Raw genomic sequence first — 19,353 nt, forward strand, 5'->3', positions numbered from 1 at the left:
AGACAAGGTCATGACTGCACTCTGACCCCTCCACCCTAACCTCTACAGCCCTGTCCCAAACCCACATCTAAATCTAAACTCTAACACATACATACACACATGCATACGAGACAACTGGAATAAAGATGGAGAGAGACAGAGAAACACTCTGGTTGTGGACTCATGGACCAAAATACATCCTCCTCCTCCTCATCACCATCATTACACACCAGCCTTGTCTACCATGTGTCTTCTCCATCAGATCACCACCATGCTGTGGAGACAGAAAGAGACTCCTAACAGAAAGAGAGAGACTTTAAACACAGAGATCTCTCTCTGAGTGGGTTGGACCATGATGTTTGATGTTCAGTACCTTGTTAGTTCATGCAATTGTTGTTGATACTTTAGTGGCTGAATGCTGCAAAGTCCTCAAATGTAACTGGGTAAGATTGAAATTCCGTTTATGCTTTACAAAACAATCATACCGCAACATTAATTTTCTGCCCAGTTAGCAGGTAGATTTGCTTTTAGCCAAATCCTTTTAGAGCAAGCCAAATAATTTGTTTTCAAAAGTTATCCTAGCTCAGGATTCACTGTTTGAATGTAAGATGCCAATCATTTGAGTGTGTGTGAAGTAGTCTGTGTCATCATTAACTGCTTTAACTAGGGATCACATGGTTCTACATTACATCTGTAGGGGAATATAGCTACTTTGGAAATCTCAGCTAAACGATGAAGGAAAATGTTCTCGTTAAATTCGTATCAGCAATATATACATTACAATATATACATTACAATGTCATGTTATGGAAGTCTTGCGTCTATCGCTGCATTTCTGCCTTTATTCTTCAGAGGCATGAATGTTGTGTGTGAGGGGTTCTGACTCAGCTGAATCAACCCCCATAGATACATAGAATGGCTCTGATGGCCTTGTTTACCTGTGTTAATGCTGATTGTGTTTACATCCTCTCCATGCTCAACATTACTTCCTGTTGCCTTAAAATTGTTACTCTTATCACAACCAGCCTTAGATCGGTTGCTACAGCCTTGTTGAATAAACACTCCTTAAACTCCTTCACTGAAGTTGAATAATGTACACGTGTACACACACACTGAATGACTGTTAAAATGATGTGCTATACACACACACACACACAGACTACCAAAGCACAGGTGGCTGAATGTACCTTAATTGGGGAAGACGGGTTCATAGAAAGTTATCAAATGTGGTTAAAGAAGGTGGAACAGGGTGCTGGTCTGGTTCTGGGTTTCTGGACTGTGTGTTTGAGTGTGATGTGCTGTCCCCAGTTTCCTTCGGCGTGGTCCTGACCTGGGAGGGGAGCAGCAGTTCAGTGTTGAGGAGAACGAGACGCCGTACTCTGGAAGCATACACCATTGCCACCGCAGACACACACACTACGACAACAGCCAGGAGACTTACTGTCACACACACAGCAAGAACAGTGAGTATACACACACGGGTATACACTCCACAGGCAGCCAGGTTATACACACCATGGGCAGCCAGGTTATACACACACGGGTATACACTCCACAGGCAGCCAGGTTATACACACCATGGACAGCCAGGTTATACACACCATGGGCAGCCAGGTTATACACACCATGGGCAGCCAGGTTATACACACCATGGGCAGCCATTTTATACATACCATGGGCAGCCAGGTTATACACACCACGGGCAGCCAGGTTATACACACCACGGGCAGCCAGGTTATACACACCACGGGCAGCCAGGTTATACACACCACGGGCAGCCAGGTTATACACACCACGGGCAGCCAGGTTATACACACCACGGGCAGCCAGGTTATACACACCACGGGCAGCCAGGTTATACACACCACGGGCAGCCAGGTTATACACACCACGGGCAGCCATTTTATACACACCACGGGCAGCCAGGTTATACACACCACGGGCAGCCAGGTTATACACACCACGGGCAGCCAGGTTATAGACACCACGGCAGCCAGGTTATACACTCCACAGGCAGCCAGGTTATACACACCACGGGCAGCCAGGTTATACACACCACGGGCAGCCAGGTTATACACACCACGGGCAGCCAGGTTATACACACCACGGGCAGCCAGGTTATACACACCACGGGCAGCCAGGTTATACACACCACGGGCAGCCATTTTATACACACCACGGGCAGCCAGGTTATACACGCCAAGTTATAGACACCACAGGCAGGCAGGTTATACACACCACGGGCAGCCATTTTATACTCACCACGGGCAGGCAGGTTATACACACCACAGGCAGGCAGGTTATACACACCACGGGCAGCCAGGTTATACACACCACGGGCAGCCAGGTTTCACATGCCTCGGCAGCCAGGTTATACACGCCACAGCAGCCAGGTTAGACACACCTCGGCGGCCAGGTTATACACGCCACGGCACCAGTTTATACACGCCACGGCGGCCAGTTTACACACGCCACGGCGGCCAGTTTACACACGCCACGGCGGCCAGTTTACACACGCCACGTCGGCCAGTTTATACACGCCACGGCAGCCAGGTTATACACGCCACGGCAGCCAGGTTATACACACCACGGCAGCCAGGTTATAGACACCACGTTATACACACCGCGTCGGCCAGGTTATACACACCACGGCAGCCAGGTTTCACACGCCTCGGCAGCCAGGTTATACACGCCACGGCAGCCAGGTTACACACGCCACGGCAGCCAGGTTACACACGCCACGGCAGCCAGGTTACACACACCACGGCAGCCAGGTAATACACACACCACGGCAGCCAGGTTACACACATAATGGCAACCAGGTTATACACACCATGGCAGCCCGGTTATACACTCCTCGGCAGCCAGGTTATACACACCACGGCAGCCAGGTTACACACGCCACGGCAGCCAGGTTACACACGCCACGGCAGCCAGGTTACACACACCACGGCAGCCAGGTAATACACACACCACGGCAGCCAGGTTACACACATAATGGCAACCAGGTTATACACACCACGGCGGCCCGGTTATACACTCCTCGGCAGCCAGGTTATACACACCACGGCAGCCAGTTTATACACACCACGGCAGCCAGGTTATAGACACCAGGTTATACACACCACGGCGGCCAGGTTATACACACCACGGCAGCCGGGTTTCACACACCACGGCAGCCAGGTTTCACACACCACGGCAGCCAGGTTTCACACACCACGTCAGCCAGGTTACACACACCACGGCAGCCAGGTTACACACACCACGGCAGCCAGGTTTCGCCACGTTATACACACCTCGGCAGCCAGGTTATACACCACGGCAGCCAGGTTTCACACGCCTCGGCAGCCAGGTTATACACGCCACGGCAGCCAGGTTACACACACCACGGCAACCAGGTAATACACACACCGCGGCACCCAGGTTATACACACCACCGCAGCCAGGTTACACACACCACGGCAGCCAGGTTACACACACCACGGCAGCCAGTTTATACACACCACGGCGGCCAGGTTATACACACCACGGCAGCCAGGTTACACACACCACTGCAGCCAGGTTATACACACCACGGCAGCCAGGTTATACACGCCTCGGCAGACAGGATATACACGCCTCGGCAGACAGGATATACACGCCACGGCAGCCAGGTTATACACGCCACGGCAGCCAGGTTATACACGCCACGGCAGCCAGGTTATACACGCCACGGCAGCCAGGTTACACACACCACGGCAGCCAGGTTACACACACCACGGCAGCCAGGTTACACACGCCACGGCAGCCAGGTATTACACACCACGGCAGCCAGGTTACACACACCACGGCAGCCAGGTTACACACACCACGGCATCCAGGTTACACACACCACGGCATCCAGGTTACACACACCACGGCATCCAGGTTACACACATCACGGCAGCCAGGTTACACACACCACGGCAGCTAGGTAATACACACACCACGGCACCCAAGTTATACACACCACGGCAGCCAGGTTATACACGCCATGTTAGACACACCACGGCAGCCAGGTTATAGACACCACGTTATACACACCGCGGCAGCCAGGTTATACACACCACGGCAGCCAGGTTATACACACCACGGCAGCCAGGTTTCACACACCACGGCAGCCAGGTTTCACACACCACGGCAGCCAGGTAATACACGCACCACGGCAGCCAGGTTACACGCACCACGGCAGCCAGGTTACACGCACCACGGCAGCCAGGTTACACGCACCACGGCAGCCAGGTTACACGCACCACGGCAGCCAGGTTACACGCACCACGGCAGCCAGGTAATACACGCACCACGGCAGCCAGGTAATACACGCACCACGGCAGCCAGGTTACACGCACCACGGCAGCCAGGTTACACGCACCACGGCAGCCAGGTTACACGCACCACGGCAGCCAGGTTACACGCACCACGGCAGCCAGGTTACACGCACCACGGCAGCCAGGTTACACGCACCACGGCAGCCAGGTTACACGCACCACGGCAGCCAGGTTACACGCACCACGGCAGCCAGGTTTCACGCACCACGGCAGCCAGGTTTCACACACCACGGCAGCCAGGTTACACACACCACGGCAGCCAGGTTACACACACCACGGCAGCCAGGTTACACACACCACGGCAGCCAGTTTACACACACCACGGCAGCCAGGTTATACACACCAGGTTATACACACCACGGCGGCCAGGTTATACACACCACGGCGGCCGGGTTATACACACCACGGCAGCCAGGTTACACACACCACGGCAGCCAGGTTATACACACCACCGCAGCCAGGTTACACACACCACGGCAGCCAGGTTACACACACCACGGCAGCCAGTTTATACACACCACGGCAGCCAGGTTATACACACCAGGTTATACACACCACGGCGGCCAGGTTATACACACCACGGCAGCCGGGTTTCACACACCACGGCAGCCAGGTTACACACACCACTGCAGCCAGGTTACACACACCACGGCAGCCAGGTTACACACACCACGGCAGCCAGGTTACACACACCACGGCAGCCAGGTTATAAACGCCACGGCAGCCAGGTTATACACACCACCGCAGCCAGGTTACACACACCACGGCAGCCAGGTTACACACACCACGGCAGCCAGGTTACACACACCACGGCAGCCAGGTTACACACGCCACGGCAGCCAGGTATTACACACCACGGCAGCCAGGTTATACACACCACGGCAGCCAGGTTATACACGCCATGTTAGACACACCACGGCAGCCAGGTTATAGACACCACGTTATACACACCGCGGCAGCCAGGTTATACACACCACGGCAGCCAGGTTTCACACACCACGGCAGCCAGGTAATACACGCACCACGGCAGCCAGGTTACACGCACCACGGCAGCCAGGTTACACGCACCACGGCAGCCAGGTTACACGCACCACGGCAGCCAGGTTACACGCACCACGGCAGCCAGGTTTCACACACCACGGCAGCCAGGTAATACACGCACCACGGCAGCCAGGTTACACACACCATGGCAGCCAGGTTACACGCACCACGGCAGCCAGGTTACACGCACCACGGCAGCCAGGTTATACACACCACGGCAGCCAGGATACACACACCACGGCAGCCAGGTTACACACATAATGGCAGCCAGGTTACACACACCACGGCAGCTAGGTAATACACACCACGGCAGCCAGGTTATACACGCCACGGCAGCCAGGTTATACACACCACGGCATCCAGGTTACACACACCACGGCATCCAGGTTACACACACCACGGCATCCAGGTTATACACACCACGGCAGCCAGGTTATACACACCACGGCAGCCAGGATACACACACCACGGCAGCCAGGTTACACACATAATGGCAGCCAGGTTACACACACCACGGCAGCTAGGTAATACACACCACGGCAGCCACGTTATACACACCACGGCAGCCAGGTTATACACGCCACGGCAGCCAGGTTATACACGCCACGGCAGCCAGGTTATACACGCCACGGCAGCCAGGTTATACACACCACGGCAGCCAGGATATACACACCACGGCAGCCAGGTTATACACTCCAGGTTATACACACCACGGCAGCCAGGTTATACACTCCAGGTTATACACACCACGGCAGCCAGGTTATACACACCACCGCAGCCAGGTTACACACACCACGGCAGCCAGGTTACACACACCACGGGCAGCCAGGTTACACGCACCACGGCAGCCAGGTTACACACATCACGGCAGCCAGGTTACACACACCACGGCAGCTAGGTTACACACACCACGGCAGCCAGGTATACACACCACGGCAGCCAGGTTATACACGCCATGTTACACACACCACGGCAGCCAGGTTATAGACACCAGGTTATACACACCACGGCAGCCAGGTTTCACACACCACGGCAGCCAGGTTTCACACACCACGGCAGCCAGGTTTCACACACCATGGCAGCCAGGTAATACACGCACCACGGCAGCCAGGTTACACGCACCACGGCAGCCAGGTTACACGCACCACGGCAGCCAGGTTACACGCACCACGGCAGCCAGGTTACACGCACCACGGCAGCCAGGTTACACGCACCACGGCAGCCAGGTTACACGCACCACGGCAGCCAGGTTACACGCACCACGGCAGCCAGGTTACACGCACCACGGCAGCCAGGTTACACGCACCACGGCAGCCAGGTTTCACGCACCACGGCAGCCAGGTTACACGCACCACGGCAGCCAGGTTACACACACCACGGCAGCCAGGTTACACACACCACGGCAGCCAGGTTACACACACCACGGCAGCCAGGTTACACACACCACGGCAGCCAGGTTACACACACCACGGCAGCCAGGTTTACACACCACGGCAGCCAGGTTATACACACCAGGTTATACACACCACGGCGGCCAGGTTATACACACCACGGCAGCCAAGTTACACACACCACGGCAGCCAGGTTACACACACCACGGCAGCCAGGTTACACACACCACGGCAGCCAGGTTACACACACCACGGCAGCCAGTTTATACACACCACGGCAGCCAGGTTATACACACCAGGTTATACACACCACGGCAGCCAGGTTATACACACCACGGCAGCCGGGGTTCACACACCACGGCAGCCAGGTTTCACACACCACTGCAGCCAGGTTATACACACCACGGCAGCCAGGTTATACACGCCACGGCAGACAGGATTACACACCACGGCAGCCAGGTTAAACGCCACGGCAGCCAGGTTATACACACCACGGCAGCCAGGTTACACACACCACGGCAGCCAGGTTACACACAACGGCAGCCAGGTTACACACACCACGGCAGCCAGGTTACACACGCCACGGCAGCCAGGTATTACACACCACGGCAGCCAGGTTATACACACCACGGCAGCCAGGTTATACACGCCATGTTAGACACACCACGGCAGCCAGGTTATAGACACCACGTTATACACACCGCGGCAGCCAGGTTATACACACCACGGCAGCCAGGTTTCACACACCACGGCAGCCAGGTTACACGCATAATGGCAGCCAGGTTACACACCACGGCAGCCAGGTTACACGCACCACGGCAGCCAGGTTATACGCACCACGGCAGCCAGGTTACACGCACCACGGCAGCCAGGTTTCACACACCACGGCAGCCAGGTAATACACGCCACGGCAGCCAGGTTACACACACCACGGCAGCCAGGTTACATGCACCACGGCAGCCAGGTTACACGCACCACGGCAGCCAGGTTATACACACCACGGCAGCCAGGATACACACACCACGGCAGCCAGGTTACACACATAATGGCAGCCAGGTTACACACACCACGGCAGCTAGGTAATACACACCACGGCAGCCAGGTTATACACGCCACGGCAGCCAGGTTATACACACCACGGCATCCAGGTTACACACACCACGGCATCCAGGTTACACACACCACGGCATCCAGGTTATACACACCACGGCAGCCAGGTTATACACACCACGGCAGCCAGGATACACACACCACGGGCAGCCAGGTTACACACATAATGGCAGCCAGGTTACACACACCACGGCAGCTAGGTAATACACACCACGGCAGCCACGTTATACACACCGCGTCGGCCAGGTTATACACACCACGGCAGCCAGGTTTCACACGCCACGGCAGCCAGGTTTCACACGCCTCGGCAGCCAGGTTATACACGCCACGGCAGCCAGGTTACACACACCACGGCAACCAGGTTACACACACCACGGCACCCAGGTTTATACACACCACGGCAGCCAGGTTATACACGCCACGGCAGCCAGGTTATACACGCCACGGCAGCCAGGTTATACACACCACGGCAGCCAGGATATACACACCACGGCAGCCAGGTTATACACTCCAGGTTATACACACCACGGCAGCCAGGTTATACACTCCAGGTTATACACACCACGGCAGCCAGGTTATACACACCACCGCAGCCAGGTTACACACACCACGGGCAGCCAGGTTACACACACCACGGGCAGCCAGGTTACACACACCACGGGCAGCCAGGTTACACGCACCACGGCAGCCAGGTTACACACATCACGGCAGCCAGGTTACACACACCACGGCAGCTAGGTAATACACACACCACGGCACCCAAGTTATACACACCACGGCAGCCAGGTTATACACGCCATGTTAGACACACCACGGCAGCCAGGTTATAGACACCAGGTTATACACACCACGGCAGCCAGGTTTCACACACCACGGCAGCCAGGTTTCACACACCACGGCAGCCAGGTTTCACACACCACGGCAGCCAGGTAATACACACACCACGGCAGCCAGGTAATACACACACCACGACAGCCAGGTAATACACACACCACGGCAGCCAGGTTACACACACCACTGCAGCCAGGTTACACACACCACGGCAGCCAGGTTACACACACCACGGCAGCCAGTTTATACACACCACGGCAGCCAGGTTATACACACCAGGTTATACACACCACGGCGGCCAGGTTATACACACCACGGCAGCCGGGTTTCACACACCACGGCAGCCAGGTTACACACACCACTGCAGCCAGGTTATACACACCACGGCAGCCAGGTTATACACGCCTCGGCAGACAGGATATACACGCCACGGCAGCCAGGTTATACACGCCACGGCAGCCAGGTTATACACACCACCGCAGCCAGGTTATACACACCACGGCAGCCAGGTTACACACACCACGGCAGCCAGGTTACACACACCACGGCAGCCAGGTTACACACGCCACGGCAGCCAGGTATTACACACCACGGCAGCCAGGTTATACACAACACGGCAGCCAGGTTACACACACCACGGCAGCCAGGTTACACACACCACGGCATCCAGGTTACACACATCACGGCAGCCAGGTTACACACACCACGGCAGCTAGGTAATACACACACCACGGCAGCCAAGTTATACACACCACGGCAGCCAGGTTATACACGCCATGTTAGACACACCACGGCAGCCAGGTTATAGACACCACGTTATACACACCGCGGCAGCCAGGTTATACACACCGCGGCAGCCAGGTTATACACACCACGGCAGCCAGGTTTCACACACCACGGCAGCCAGGTAATACACGCACCACGGCAGCCAGGTTACACGCACCACGGCAGCCAGGTTACACGCACCACGGCAGCCAGGTTACACGCACCACGGCAGCCAGGTTACACGCACCACGGCAGCCAGGTTTCACGCACCACGGCAGCCAGGTAATACACGCACCACGGCAGCCAGGTTACACAAACCACGGCAGCCAGGTTACACGCACCACGGCAGCCAGGTTACACGCACCACGGCAGCCAGGTTACACGCACCACGGCAGCCAGGTTACACGCACCACGGCAGCCAGGTTACACGCATCACGGCAGCCAGGTTACACGCATCACGGCAGCCAGGTTACACACACCACGGCAGCCAGGTTACACACATCACGGCAGCCAGGTTACACACACCACGGCAGCTAGGTAATACACACACCACGGCACCCAAGTTATACACACCACGGCAGCCAGGTTATACACGCCATGTTAGACACACCACGGCAGCCAGGTTATAGACACCAGGTTATACACACCACGGCAGCCAGGTTTCACACACCACGGCAGCCAGGTTTCACACACCACGGCAGCCAGGTTTCACACACCACGGAAGCCAGGTAATACACACACCACGACAGCCAGGTTACACACACCACGGCAGCCAGGTTACACGCACCACGGCAGCCAGGTTACACGCACCACGGCAGCCAGGTTACACACGCCATGGCAGCCAGGTTATACACGCCACAGGCAGCCAGGTTATAGACACCAGAGGCAGCCAGGTAATAGACACCAGGTTATTAACGCCACGGCAGCCAGGTTATAGACACCAGGTTATACACGCCACGGCAGCCAGGTTATACACACCACGGCATCCAGGTTACTCACACCACGGCAGCCAGGTTATACACGCCACGGCAGCCAGGTTATACACACCACGGCATCCAGGTTACACACACCACGGCATCCAGGTTACACACACCACGGCATCCAGGTTATACACACCACGGCAGCCAGGTTATACACACCACGGCAGCCAGGATACACACACCACGGCAGCCAGGTTACACACATAATGGCAGCCAGGTTACACACACCACGGCAGCTAGGTAATACACACCACGGCAGCCACGTTATACACACCGCGTCGGCCAGGTTATACACACCACGGCAGCCAGGTTTCACACGCCTCGGCAGCCAGGTTATACACGCCACGGCAGCCAGGTTACACACACCACGGCAACCAGGTAATACACACACCGCGGCACCCAAGTTATACACACCACGGCAGCCAGGTTATACACGCCACGGCAGCCAGGTTATACACGCCACGGCAGCCAGGTTATACACGCCACGGCAGCCAGGTTATACACACCACGGCAGCCAGGATATACACACCACGGCAGCCAGGTTATACACTCCAGGTTATACACACCACGGCAGCCAGGTTATACACTCCAGGTTATACACACCACGGCAGCCAGGTTATACACACCACCGCAGCCAGGTTACACACACCACGGCAGCCAGGTTACACACACCACGGGCAGCCAGGTTACACGCACCACGGCAGCCAGGTTACACACATCACGGCAGCCAGGTTACACACACCACGGCAGCTAGGTAATACACACACCACGGCACCCAAGTTATACACACCACGGCAGCCAGGTTATACACGCCATGTTAGACACACCACGGCAGCCAGGTTATAGACACCAGGTTATACACACCACGGCAGCCAGGTTTCACACACCACGGCAGCCAGGTTTCACACACCACGGCAGCCAGGTTTCACACACCACGGCAGCCAGGTAATACACACACCACGGCAGCCAGGTAATACACACACCACGGCAGCCAGGTAATACACACACCACGACAGCCAGGTAATACACACACCACGGCAGCCAGGTTACACACACCACGGCAGCCAGGTTACACACACCAGCCAGGTTACACACACCACGGCAGCCAGTTTATACACACCACGGCAGCCAGGTTATACACACCAGGTTATACACACCACGGCGGCCAGGTTATACACACCACGGCAGCCGGGTTTCACACACCACGGCAGCCAGGTTACACACACCACTGCAGCCAGGTTATACACACCACGGCAGCCAGGTTATACACGCCTCGGCAGACAGGATATACACGCCACGGCAGCCAGGTTATACACGCCACGGCAGCCAGGTTATACACACCACCGCAGCCAGGTTATACACACCACGGCAGCCAGGTTACACACACCACGGCAGCCAGGTTACACACGCCACGGCAGCCAGGTTACACACGCCACGGCAGCCAGGTATTACACACCACGGCAGCCAGGTTATACACAACACGGCAGCCAGGTTACACACACCACGGCATCCAGGTTACACACATCACGGCAGCCAGGTTACACACACCACGGCAGCTAGGTAATACACACACCACGGCAGCCAAGTTATACACACCACGGCAGCCAGGTTATACACGCCATGTTAGACACACCACGGCAGCCAGGTTATAGACACCACGTTATACACACCGCGGCAGCCAGGTTATACACACCGCGGCAGCCAGGTTATACACACCACGGCAGCCAGGTTTCACACACCACGGCAGCCAGGTAATACACGCACCACGGCAGCCAGGTTACACACACCACGGCAGCCAGGTTACACGCACCACGGCAGCCAGGTTACACGCACCACGGCAGCCAGGTTTCACACACCACGGCAGCCAGGTAATACACGCACCACGGCAGCCAGGTTACACAAACCACGGCAGCCAGGTTACACGCACCACGGCAGCCAGGTTACACGCACCACGGCAGCCAGGTTACACGCACCACGGCAGCCAGGTTACACGCACCACGGCAGCCAGGTTACACGCATCACGGCAGCCAGGTTACACGCATCACGGCAGCCAGGTTACACACACCACGGCAGCCAGGTTACACACATCACGGCAGCCAGGTTACACACACCACGGCAGCTAGGTAATACACACACCACGGCACCCAAGTTATACACACCACGGCAGCCAGGTTATACACGCCATGTTAGACACACCACGGCAGCCAGATTATAGACACCAGGTTATACACACCACGGCAGCCAGGTTTCACACACCACGGCAGCCAGGTTTCACACACCACGGCAGCCAGGTTTCACACACCACGGAAGCCAGGTAATACACACACCACGACAGCCAGGTTACACACACCACGGCAGCCAGGTTACACGCACCACGGCAGCCAGGTTACACGCACCACGGCAGCCAGGTTACACACGCCACGGCAGCCAGGTTATACACGCCACAGGCAGCCAGGTTATAGACACCAGAGGCAGCCAGGTAATAGACACCAGGTTATTAACGCCACGGCAGCCAGGTTATAGACACCAGGTTATACACGCCACGGCAGCCAGGTTATACACACCACGGCATCCAGGTTACACACACCACGGCATCCAGGTTACACACACCACGGCAGCCAGGTTATACACACCACGGCAGCCAGGTTATACACACCACGGCAACCAGGATATACACACCACGGCATCCAGGTTACACACACCACGGCAGCCAGGTTACACACATAATGGCAGCCAGGTTACACACACCACGGCAGCTAGGTAATACACACCACGGCAGCCAGGTTATACACGCCACGTTATACACACCGCGTCGGCCAGGTTATACACACCACGGCAGCCAGGTTTCACACGCCTCGGCAGCCAGGTTATACACGCCACGGCAGCCAGGTTAGACACCACGGCATCCAGGTTATTGACACCACGGCAGCCAGGTTACACATACCACGGCAGCCAGGTTAGACACCACGGCAGCCAGGTTAGACACCACGGCATCCAGGTTATTGACACCACGGCAGCCAGGTTACACATACCACGGCAGCCAGGTTAGACACCACGGCAGCCAGGTTAGACACCACGGCATCCAGGTTATTGACACCACGGCAGCCAGGTTACACATACCACGGCAGCCAGGTTAGACACCACGGCATCCAGGTTAGACACCACGGCATCCAGGTTATTGACACCACGGCAGCCAGGTTACACATACCACGGCAGCCAGGTTAGACACCACGGCAGCCAGGTTAGACACCACGGCATCCAGGTTATTGACACCACGGCAGCCAGGTTACACATACCACGGCAGCCAGGTTAGACACCACGGCAGCCAGGTTAGACACCATGGCATCCAGGTTATTGACACCACGGCAGCCAGGTTAGACACCACGGCAGCCAGGTTAGACACCACGGCATCCAGGTTATTGACACCACGGCATCCAGGTTATTGACACCACGGCAGCCAGGTTAGACACCACGGCATCCAGGTTATTGACACCACAGCATCCAGGTTATTGACACCACGGCATCCAGGTTATTGACACCACGGCAGCCAGGTTAGACACCACGGCATCCAGGTTAGACACCACGGCATCCAGGTTATTGACACCACAGCATCCAGGTTATATGTTAACACTGTGTGTGTGTTTAGAACACAGAGCCCCTCCCTGTCCTGTAGATGAGTTGGATCTCTGTCTGCACAACCCCCTGGAGACAGACAGCAACACCTCTCCCTGGCCTTCACTACATGTCAACATGGACAACAAGGTACGGTTACACACCAGGTCAGACATATTTAAGCAGTTATTTTATTACACATTTAGACTCTGCCTCTCTCTCATCTCTCAGGCAGAGGAGAAGCAGTTGTCTGAGAAGTCTCTCCAGCCCTCCTCTCCCCGCAGCTCTCCAGACCATCTCAAGTGTAACATCTACAAAGCTCAGATGGAGGCTGTCTTTAGGGTGAGTACTGACCCCTAGTGAGTGACGGAGGCTGTCTATTGTTGAAGGAATTTAATTCCTGTGTTTTAATTCCCAATTACAATTAAACACTCTGTCAATTCATAAGAATTTGTAAGACCCTTATTTTATTTGAATGGACAGAGCCCGGTCTTAAAAGTCAAGTAACAGCCTTTATTCAAAAGAGTACTAAGTACACACACATTTTACCACAGGTTATAAACTGAAAATGACGTCAGCGTTTTCTAAATGTTCCGTCTCTTCTTGACACTGGTAGAAAGGCTCTATAGCTCTCAAGCCTTCCCTCCTCGCCTAGAGCCAAGGTCAGTCAGTGTAGATAAGCATTCTAGACAGTCTGGAGATATAGTTCATTAATTTGTACCAAGGAACAATATTGTTCTAAACTCTTGACCACATTCACTACATTATATTCAATACTGGGATCAAGAGAGAAAATTCATTCATGTACAGTAGCATAATAGTATTTTGATTAGTACATCCTGATTGAAATGTATACATAATTAGTCATTATAGATAAAAATTCCCAAAACATCTATAAAGTGAGTTGACACGTAGTGAGTGACGGAGGCTGTCTATAGAGTGAGTTCTGACACCTAGTGATGGAGCCTGTTTATAGAGTGAGTACTGACACCTAGTGATGGAGGCTGTCTATAGAGTGATTACTGACACCTAGTGATGGAGGCTGTCTATAGAGTGATTACTGACACCTAGTGATGGAGGCTGTCTATAGAGTGATTACTGACACCTAGTGATGGAGGCTGTCTATAGAGTGATTACTGACACCTAGTGATGGAGGCTGTCTATAGAGTGATTACTGACACCTAGTGATGGAGGCTGTCTATAGAGTGATTACTGACCCCTAGTGATGGAGGCTGTCTATAGAGTGAGTTCTGACACCTAGTGATGGAGGCTGTCTATAGAGTGAGTACTGACACCTAGTGATGGAGGCTGTCTATAGAGTGAGTACTGACACCTAGTGATGGAGGCTGTCTATAGAGTGAGTACTGACACCTAGTGATGGAGGCTGTCTATAGAGTGAGTACTGACACCTAGTGATGGAGGCTGTCTATAGAGTGAGTTCTGACACCTAGTGAGTGACGGAGGCTGTCTATAGAGTGAGTTCTGACACCTAGTGCGTGACGGAGGCTGTCTATAGAGTGAGTACTGACACCTAGTGATGGAGGCTGTCTATAGAGTGAGTACTGACCCTATTGAATGACAGAGGCTGTCTATAAAGTGAGTTCTGACACCTAGTGAGTAACAGAGGCTGTCTATAGAGTGAGTTCTGACACCTAGTGATGGAGCCTGTTTATAGAGTGAGTACTGACCCCTAGTGATGGAGGCTGTCTATAGAGTGAGTACTGACACCTAGTGATGGAGGCTGTCTATAGAGTGAGTACTGACCCCTAGTAATGGAGACTGTCTATAGAGTGAGTTCTGACACCTAGTGATGGAGGCTGTCTATAGAGTGAGTACTGACCCTATTGAATGACAGAGGCTGTCTATAAAGTGAGTTCTGACACCTAGTGAGTAACAGAGGCTGTCTATAGAGTGAGTTCTGACACCTAGTGATGGAGCCTGTTTATAGAGTGAGTACTGACCCCTAGTAATGGAGACTGTCTACAGAGTGAGTACTGACACCAAGTGATGGAGGCTGTCTATAAAGTGAGTTCTGACACCTAGTGAGTGACGGAGGCTGTCTATAGAGTGAGTTCTGACCCCTAGTGAGTGACGGAGGCTGTCTATAAAGTGAGTTCTGACACCTAGTGCGTGACGGAGGCTGTCTATAGAGTGAGTACTGACACCAAGTGATGGAGGCTGTCTATAGAGTGAGTACTGACCCCTTGTAATGGAGACTGTCTATAGAGTGAGTTCTGACACCTAGTGATGGAGGCTGTCTATAGAGTGAGTACTGACCCTATTGAATGACAGAGGATGTCTATAAAGTGAGTTCTGACACCTAGTGAGTAACAGAGGCTGTCTATAGAGTGAGTACTGACACCTAGTGATGAAGGCTGTCTATAGAGTAAGTTCCGACCCTATTGAGTGTGTGTTTGCAGTAGCCATGTAAAAACTAACATCCTCTCTCATCCTCTTCTCCTCCTGTCCTCTCCTCTTCTCTCATCCACCTCTTCTCTTCTCTCTCATCCACCTCTTCTCTTCTCTCTCATCCTCCTCTTCTCTTCTGTCATCCTCCTGTCCTCTCCTCTTCTTCTGTCATCCTCCTATCCTCTCCTCTTCTCTCATCCTCCTCTCCTCTTCTTCTCTCATCCTCCTCTCCTCTTCTTCTGTCATCCTCCTGTCCTCTCCTCTTCTTCTGTCATCCTCCTGTCCTCTCCTCTTCATCTGTCATCCTCCTGTCCTCTCCTCTGTTGTCATCCTCTCCCCTTCTTCTGTCATCCTCCTGTCCTCTCCTCTTCTTCTGTCATCCTTCTGTCATCCTCCTGTCCTCTCCTCTTATTCTGTCATCCTCCTATCCTCTTCTTCGGCCATCCTCCTGTCCTCTCCTCTTCTCCCATCCTCTGTCATCCTCCTGTCCTCTCCTCTTCATCCTCTCTTGATGAAGGATGCTCCGCTGACACCCAGAGGGAAGACCTGTAGTCAGGAGATCAATGACAGGCCAGTACTAGCAGTGATACAATACTCCTCCCAGTGTGTGTGTTTGATGGTGGATGATAATGGTATGTGTGTATCTCAGGTATCAGAGCTCCAGTCAGGACTCTCGAGACTCTGCCACTTCCAGTCTGACCACAGAGAAAACCTCCCTCCGCCCTGACCACAACTCAACCACAGACAGACCCGCCAAGTCTAACCCTAACACCAACCGCAGGAAAAGACTGGTCAGACAGTTCAGCTTGTAAGTATGGCAGGGTATTCACAACCTGCTCTGGGATTCCATACGATGCTCACAGCTGTGTCCTGTACTCAAAGTACTGTCATAACCTAGCCACTACACAAAAACCTATGATGTTAGTTATTCACTACTCATGTGATACATTTAGAATGCTGTGGCTGAACACTGTCCTGTAATTGGTCCTCAGTAACCATGAGGACGAGGATAATCTCCCAGAGGCCCTTGCAGCGATCTCTTCCCGGAGCACTGGGAAGTGTGGATCTAACAACTCACTGGACAACCAGACACAACCCTCCATATACCCTCAGGAAACAAACACACAGGTTATCATACCCCAGAGCACTCAACAACACACACTTTTCATAGCAGAGCATTTGTCCATTTGGATCAGAGCTTGTCTAAGCAAATACCAGGATAATAGTGGATTGTGAACTAAACTGTTTTGTGTGTGTTGCAGATGGACATGCCGATACTGGAGCTGAGGAGTCCATGCTGTGAGCGTTCTCACTCTCCCCACCTCTCCCCTTCCTTCTACCACACCTCCATCCCTCCCCTGGTACCCTGCCTCTCCTCTCACATCAACAGGTAACACCCATTCAGGTTACACACACACACTCAGGTTACAGACACACTTAACACACAAATCCCAGTCATGTAACATTCCTCATGATGATCTGTGTGTGTGTGTCCCTGTCTGTGTGTGTGTCTGTATTTAGCGGGGAGGAGATGAGGTTGGGCAGAGAGAAGATTCTCAGGGCTCTCCTGATGACGGAGCTCTGAGTCCGTGACCCCTATGACATCATGGATGCCTCATGGACCTGGTGTGAGACGACCTTCAGGAGTCCCACGTCCACTGGCTGCACTCAGCAGTCAGCATTTACTGTACATAATGCAGTCAACCTTTCTAGATTTGCATACAAAATAATTTGCTTAAGTGTTATTTTAAAAGGAACATTTTTTATGTCTACCCACACTACACCCTGTAAAAACATGCTCCCACACTACACACCCTGTAATAACATGCTCCCACACTACACACCCTGTAATAACATGCTCCCACACTACACACCCTGTAATAACATGCTCCCACACTACACACCCTGTAATAACATGCTCCCACACTACACACCCTGTAATAACATGCTCCCACACTACACACCCTGTAATAACATGCTCCCACACTACACACCCTGTAATAACATGCTCCCACACTACACACCCTGTAATAACATGCTCCCACACTACACACCCTGTAATAACATACTCCCACACTACACACCCTGTAATAACATGCTCCCACACTACACACCCTGTAATAACATGCTCCCACACTACACACCCTGTAATAACATGCTCCCACACTACACACCCTGTAATAACATGCTCCCACACTACACACCCTGTAATAACATGCTCCCACACTACACAACCTGTAATAACATGCTCCCACACTACACACCCTGTAATAACATGCTCCCACACTACACACCCTGTAATAACATGCTCCCACACTACACACCCTGTAATAACGTGTTCCCACACTACACGCCCTGTAATAACATACTCCCACACTACACGCCCTGTAATAACATACTCCCACACTACACGCCCTGTAATAACATACTCCCACACTACACGCCCTGTAATAACATACTCCCACACTACACTCCCTGTAATAACATACTCCCACACTACACACCCTGTAATAACGTTCTCCCACACTACACACCCTGTAATAACGTGCTCCCACACTACACGCCCTGTAATAACATACTCCCACACTATACGCCCTGTAATAACGTGCTCCCACACTACACACCCTGTAACAACGTGCTCCCACACTACACAGCCTGTAATAACATGCTCCCACACTACACACCCTGTAATAACATGCTCCCACACTACACACCCTGTAATAACATGCTCCCACACTACACACCCTGTAATAACATGCTCCCACACTACACACCCTGTAATAACATGTTCCCACACTACACACCCTGTAATAACATGCTCCCACACTACACACCCTGTAATAACATGTTCCCACACTACACAACCTGTAATAACATGCTCCCACACTA

General features: G+C 53.7%; 1 protein-coding gene across 1 annotated transcript; it reads left to right on the forward strand.

Moving 5' to 3' along the window:
• The first annotated feature begins 288 nt into the window (after positions 1-288).
• LOC123998290 (band 4.1-like protein 4B) lies at positions 289-18,603 on the forward strand. Its single transcript, XM_046303371.1, has 8 exons — positions 289-1,442; positions 14,090-14,205; positions 14,287-14,397; positions 16,982-17,034; positions 17,114-17,272; positions 17,457-17,592; positions 17,727-17,854; positions 17,986-18,603. The coding sequence occupies exons 2-8, from the start codon at positions 14,194-14,196 to the stop codon at positions 18,047-18,049; spliced, it is 663 nt and encodes a 220-aa protein (XP_046159327.1). The 5' UTR covers positions 289-1,442; positions 14,090-14,193; the 3' UTR covers positions 18,050-18,603.
• Positions 18,604-19,353: the final 750 nt, after the last annotated feature.

This window comes from Oncorhynchus gorbuscha, linkage group LG15, assembly GCF_021184085.1.
Source record: "Oncorhynchus gorbuscha isolate QuinsamMale2020 ecotype Even-year linkage group LG15, OgorEven_v1.0, whole genome shotgun sequence".
Taxonomy (NCBI): Eukaryota; Metazoa; Chordata; class Actinopteri; order Salmoniformes; family Salmonidae; genus Oncorhynchus; species Oncorhynchus gorbuscha.

Coding starts and splice junctions, on each gene's coding strand:
- LOC123998290 (XM_046303371.1), top strand. Junction 17,593..17,726: donor CTCAGGAAACAAACACACAG/GTTATCATACCC, acceptor TGTGTGTTGCAG/ATGGACATGCCGATACTGGA. Junction 17,855..17,985: donor CTCTCCTCTCACATCAACAG/GTAACACCCATT, acceptor GTCTGTATTTAG/CGGGGAGGAGATGAGGTTGG.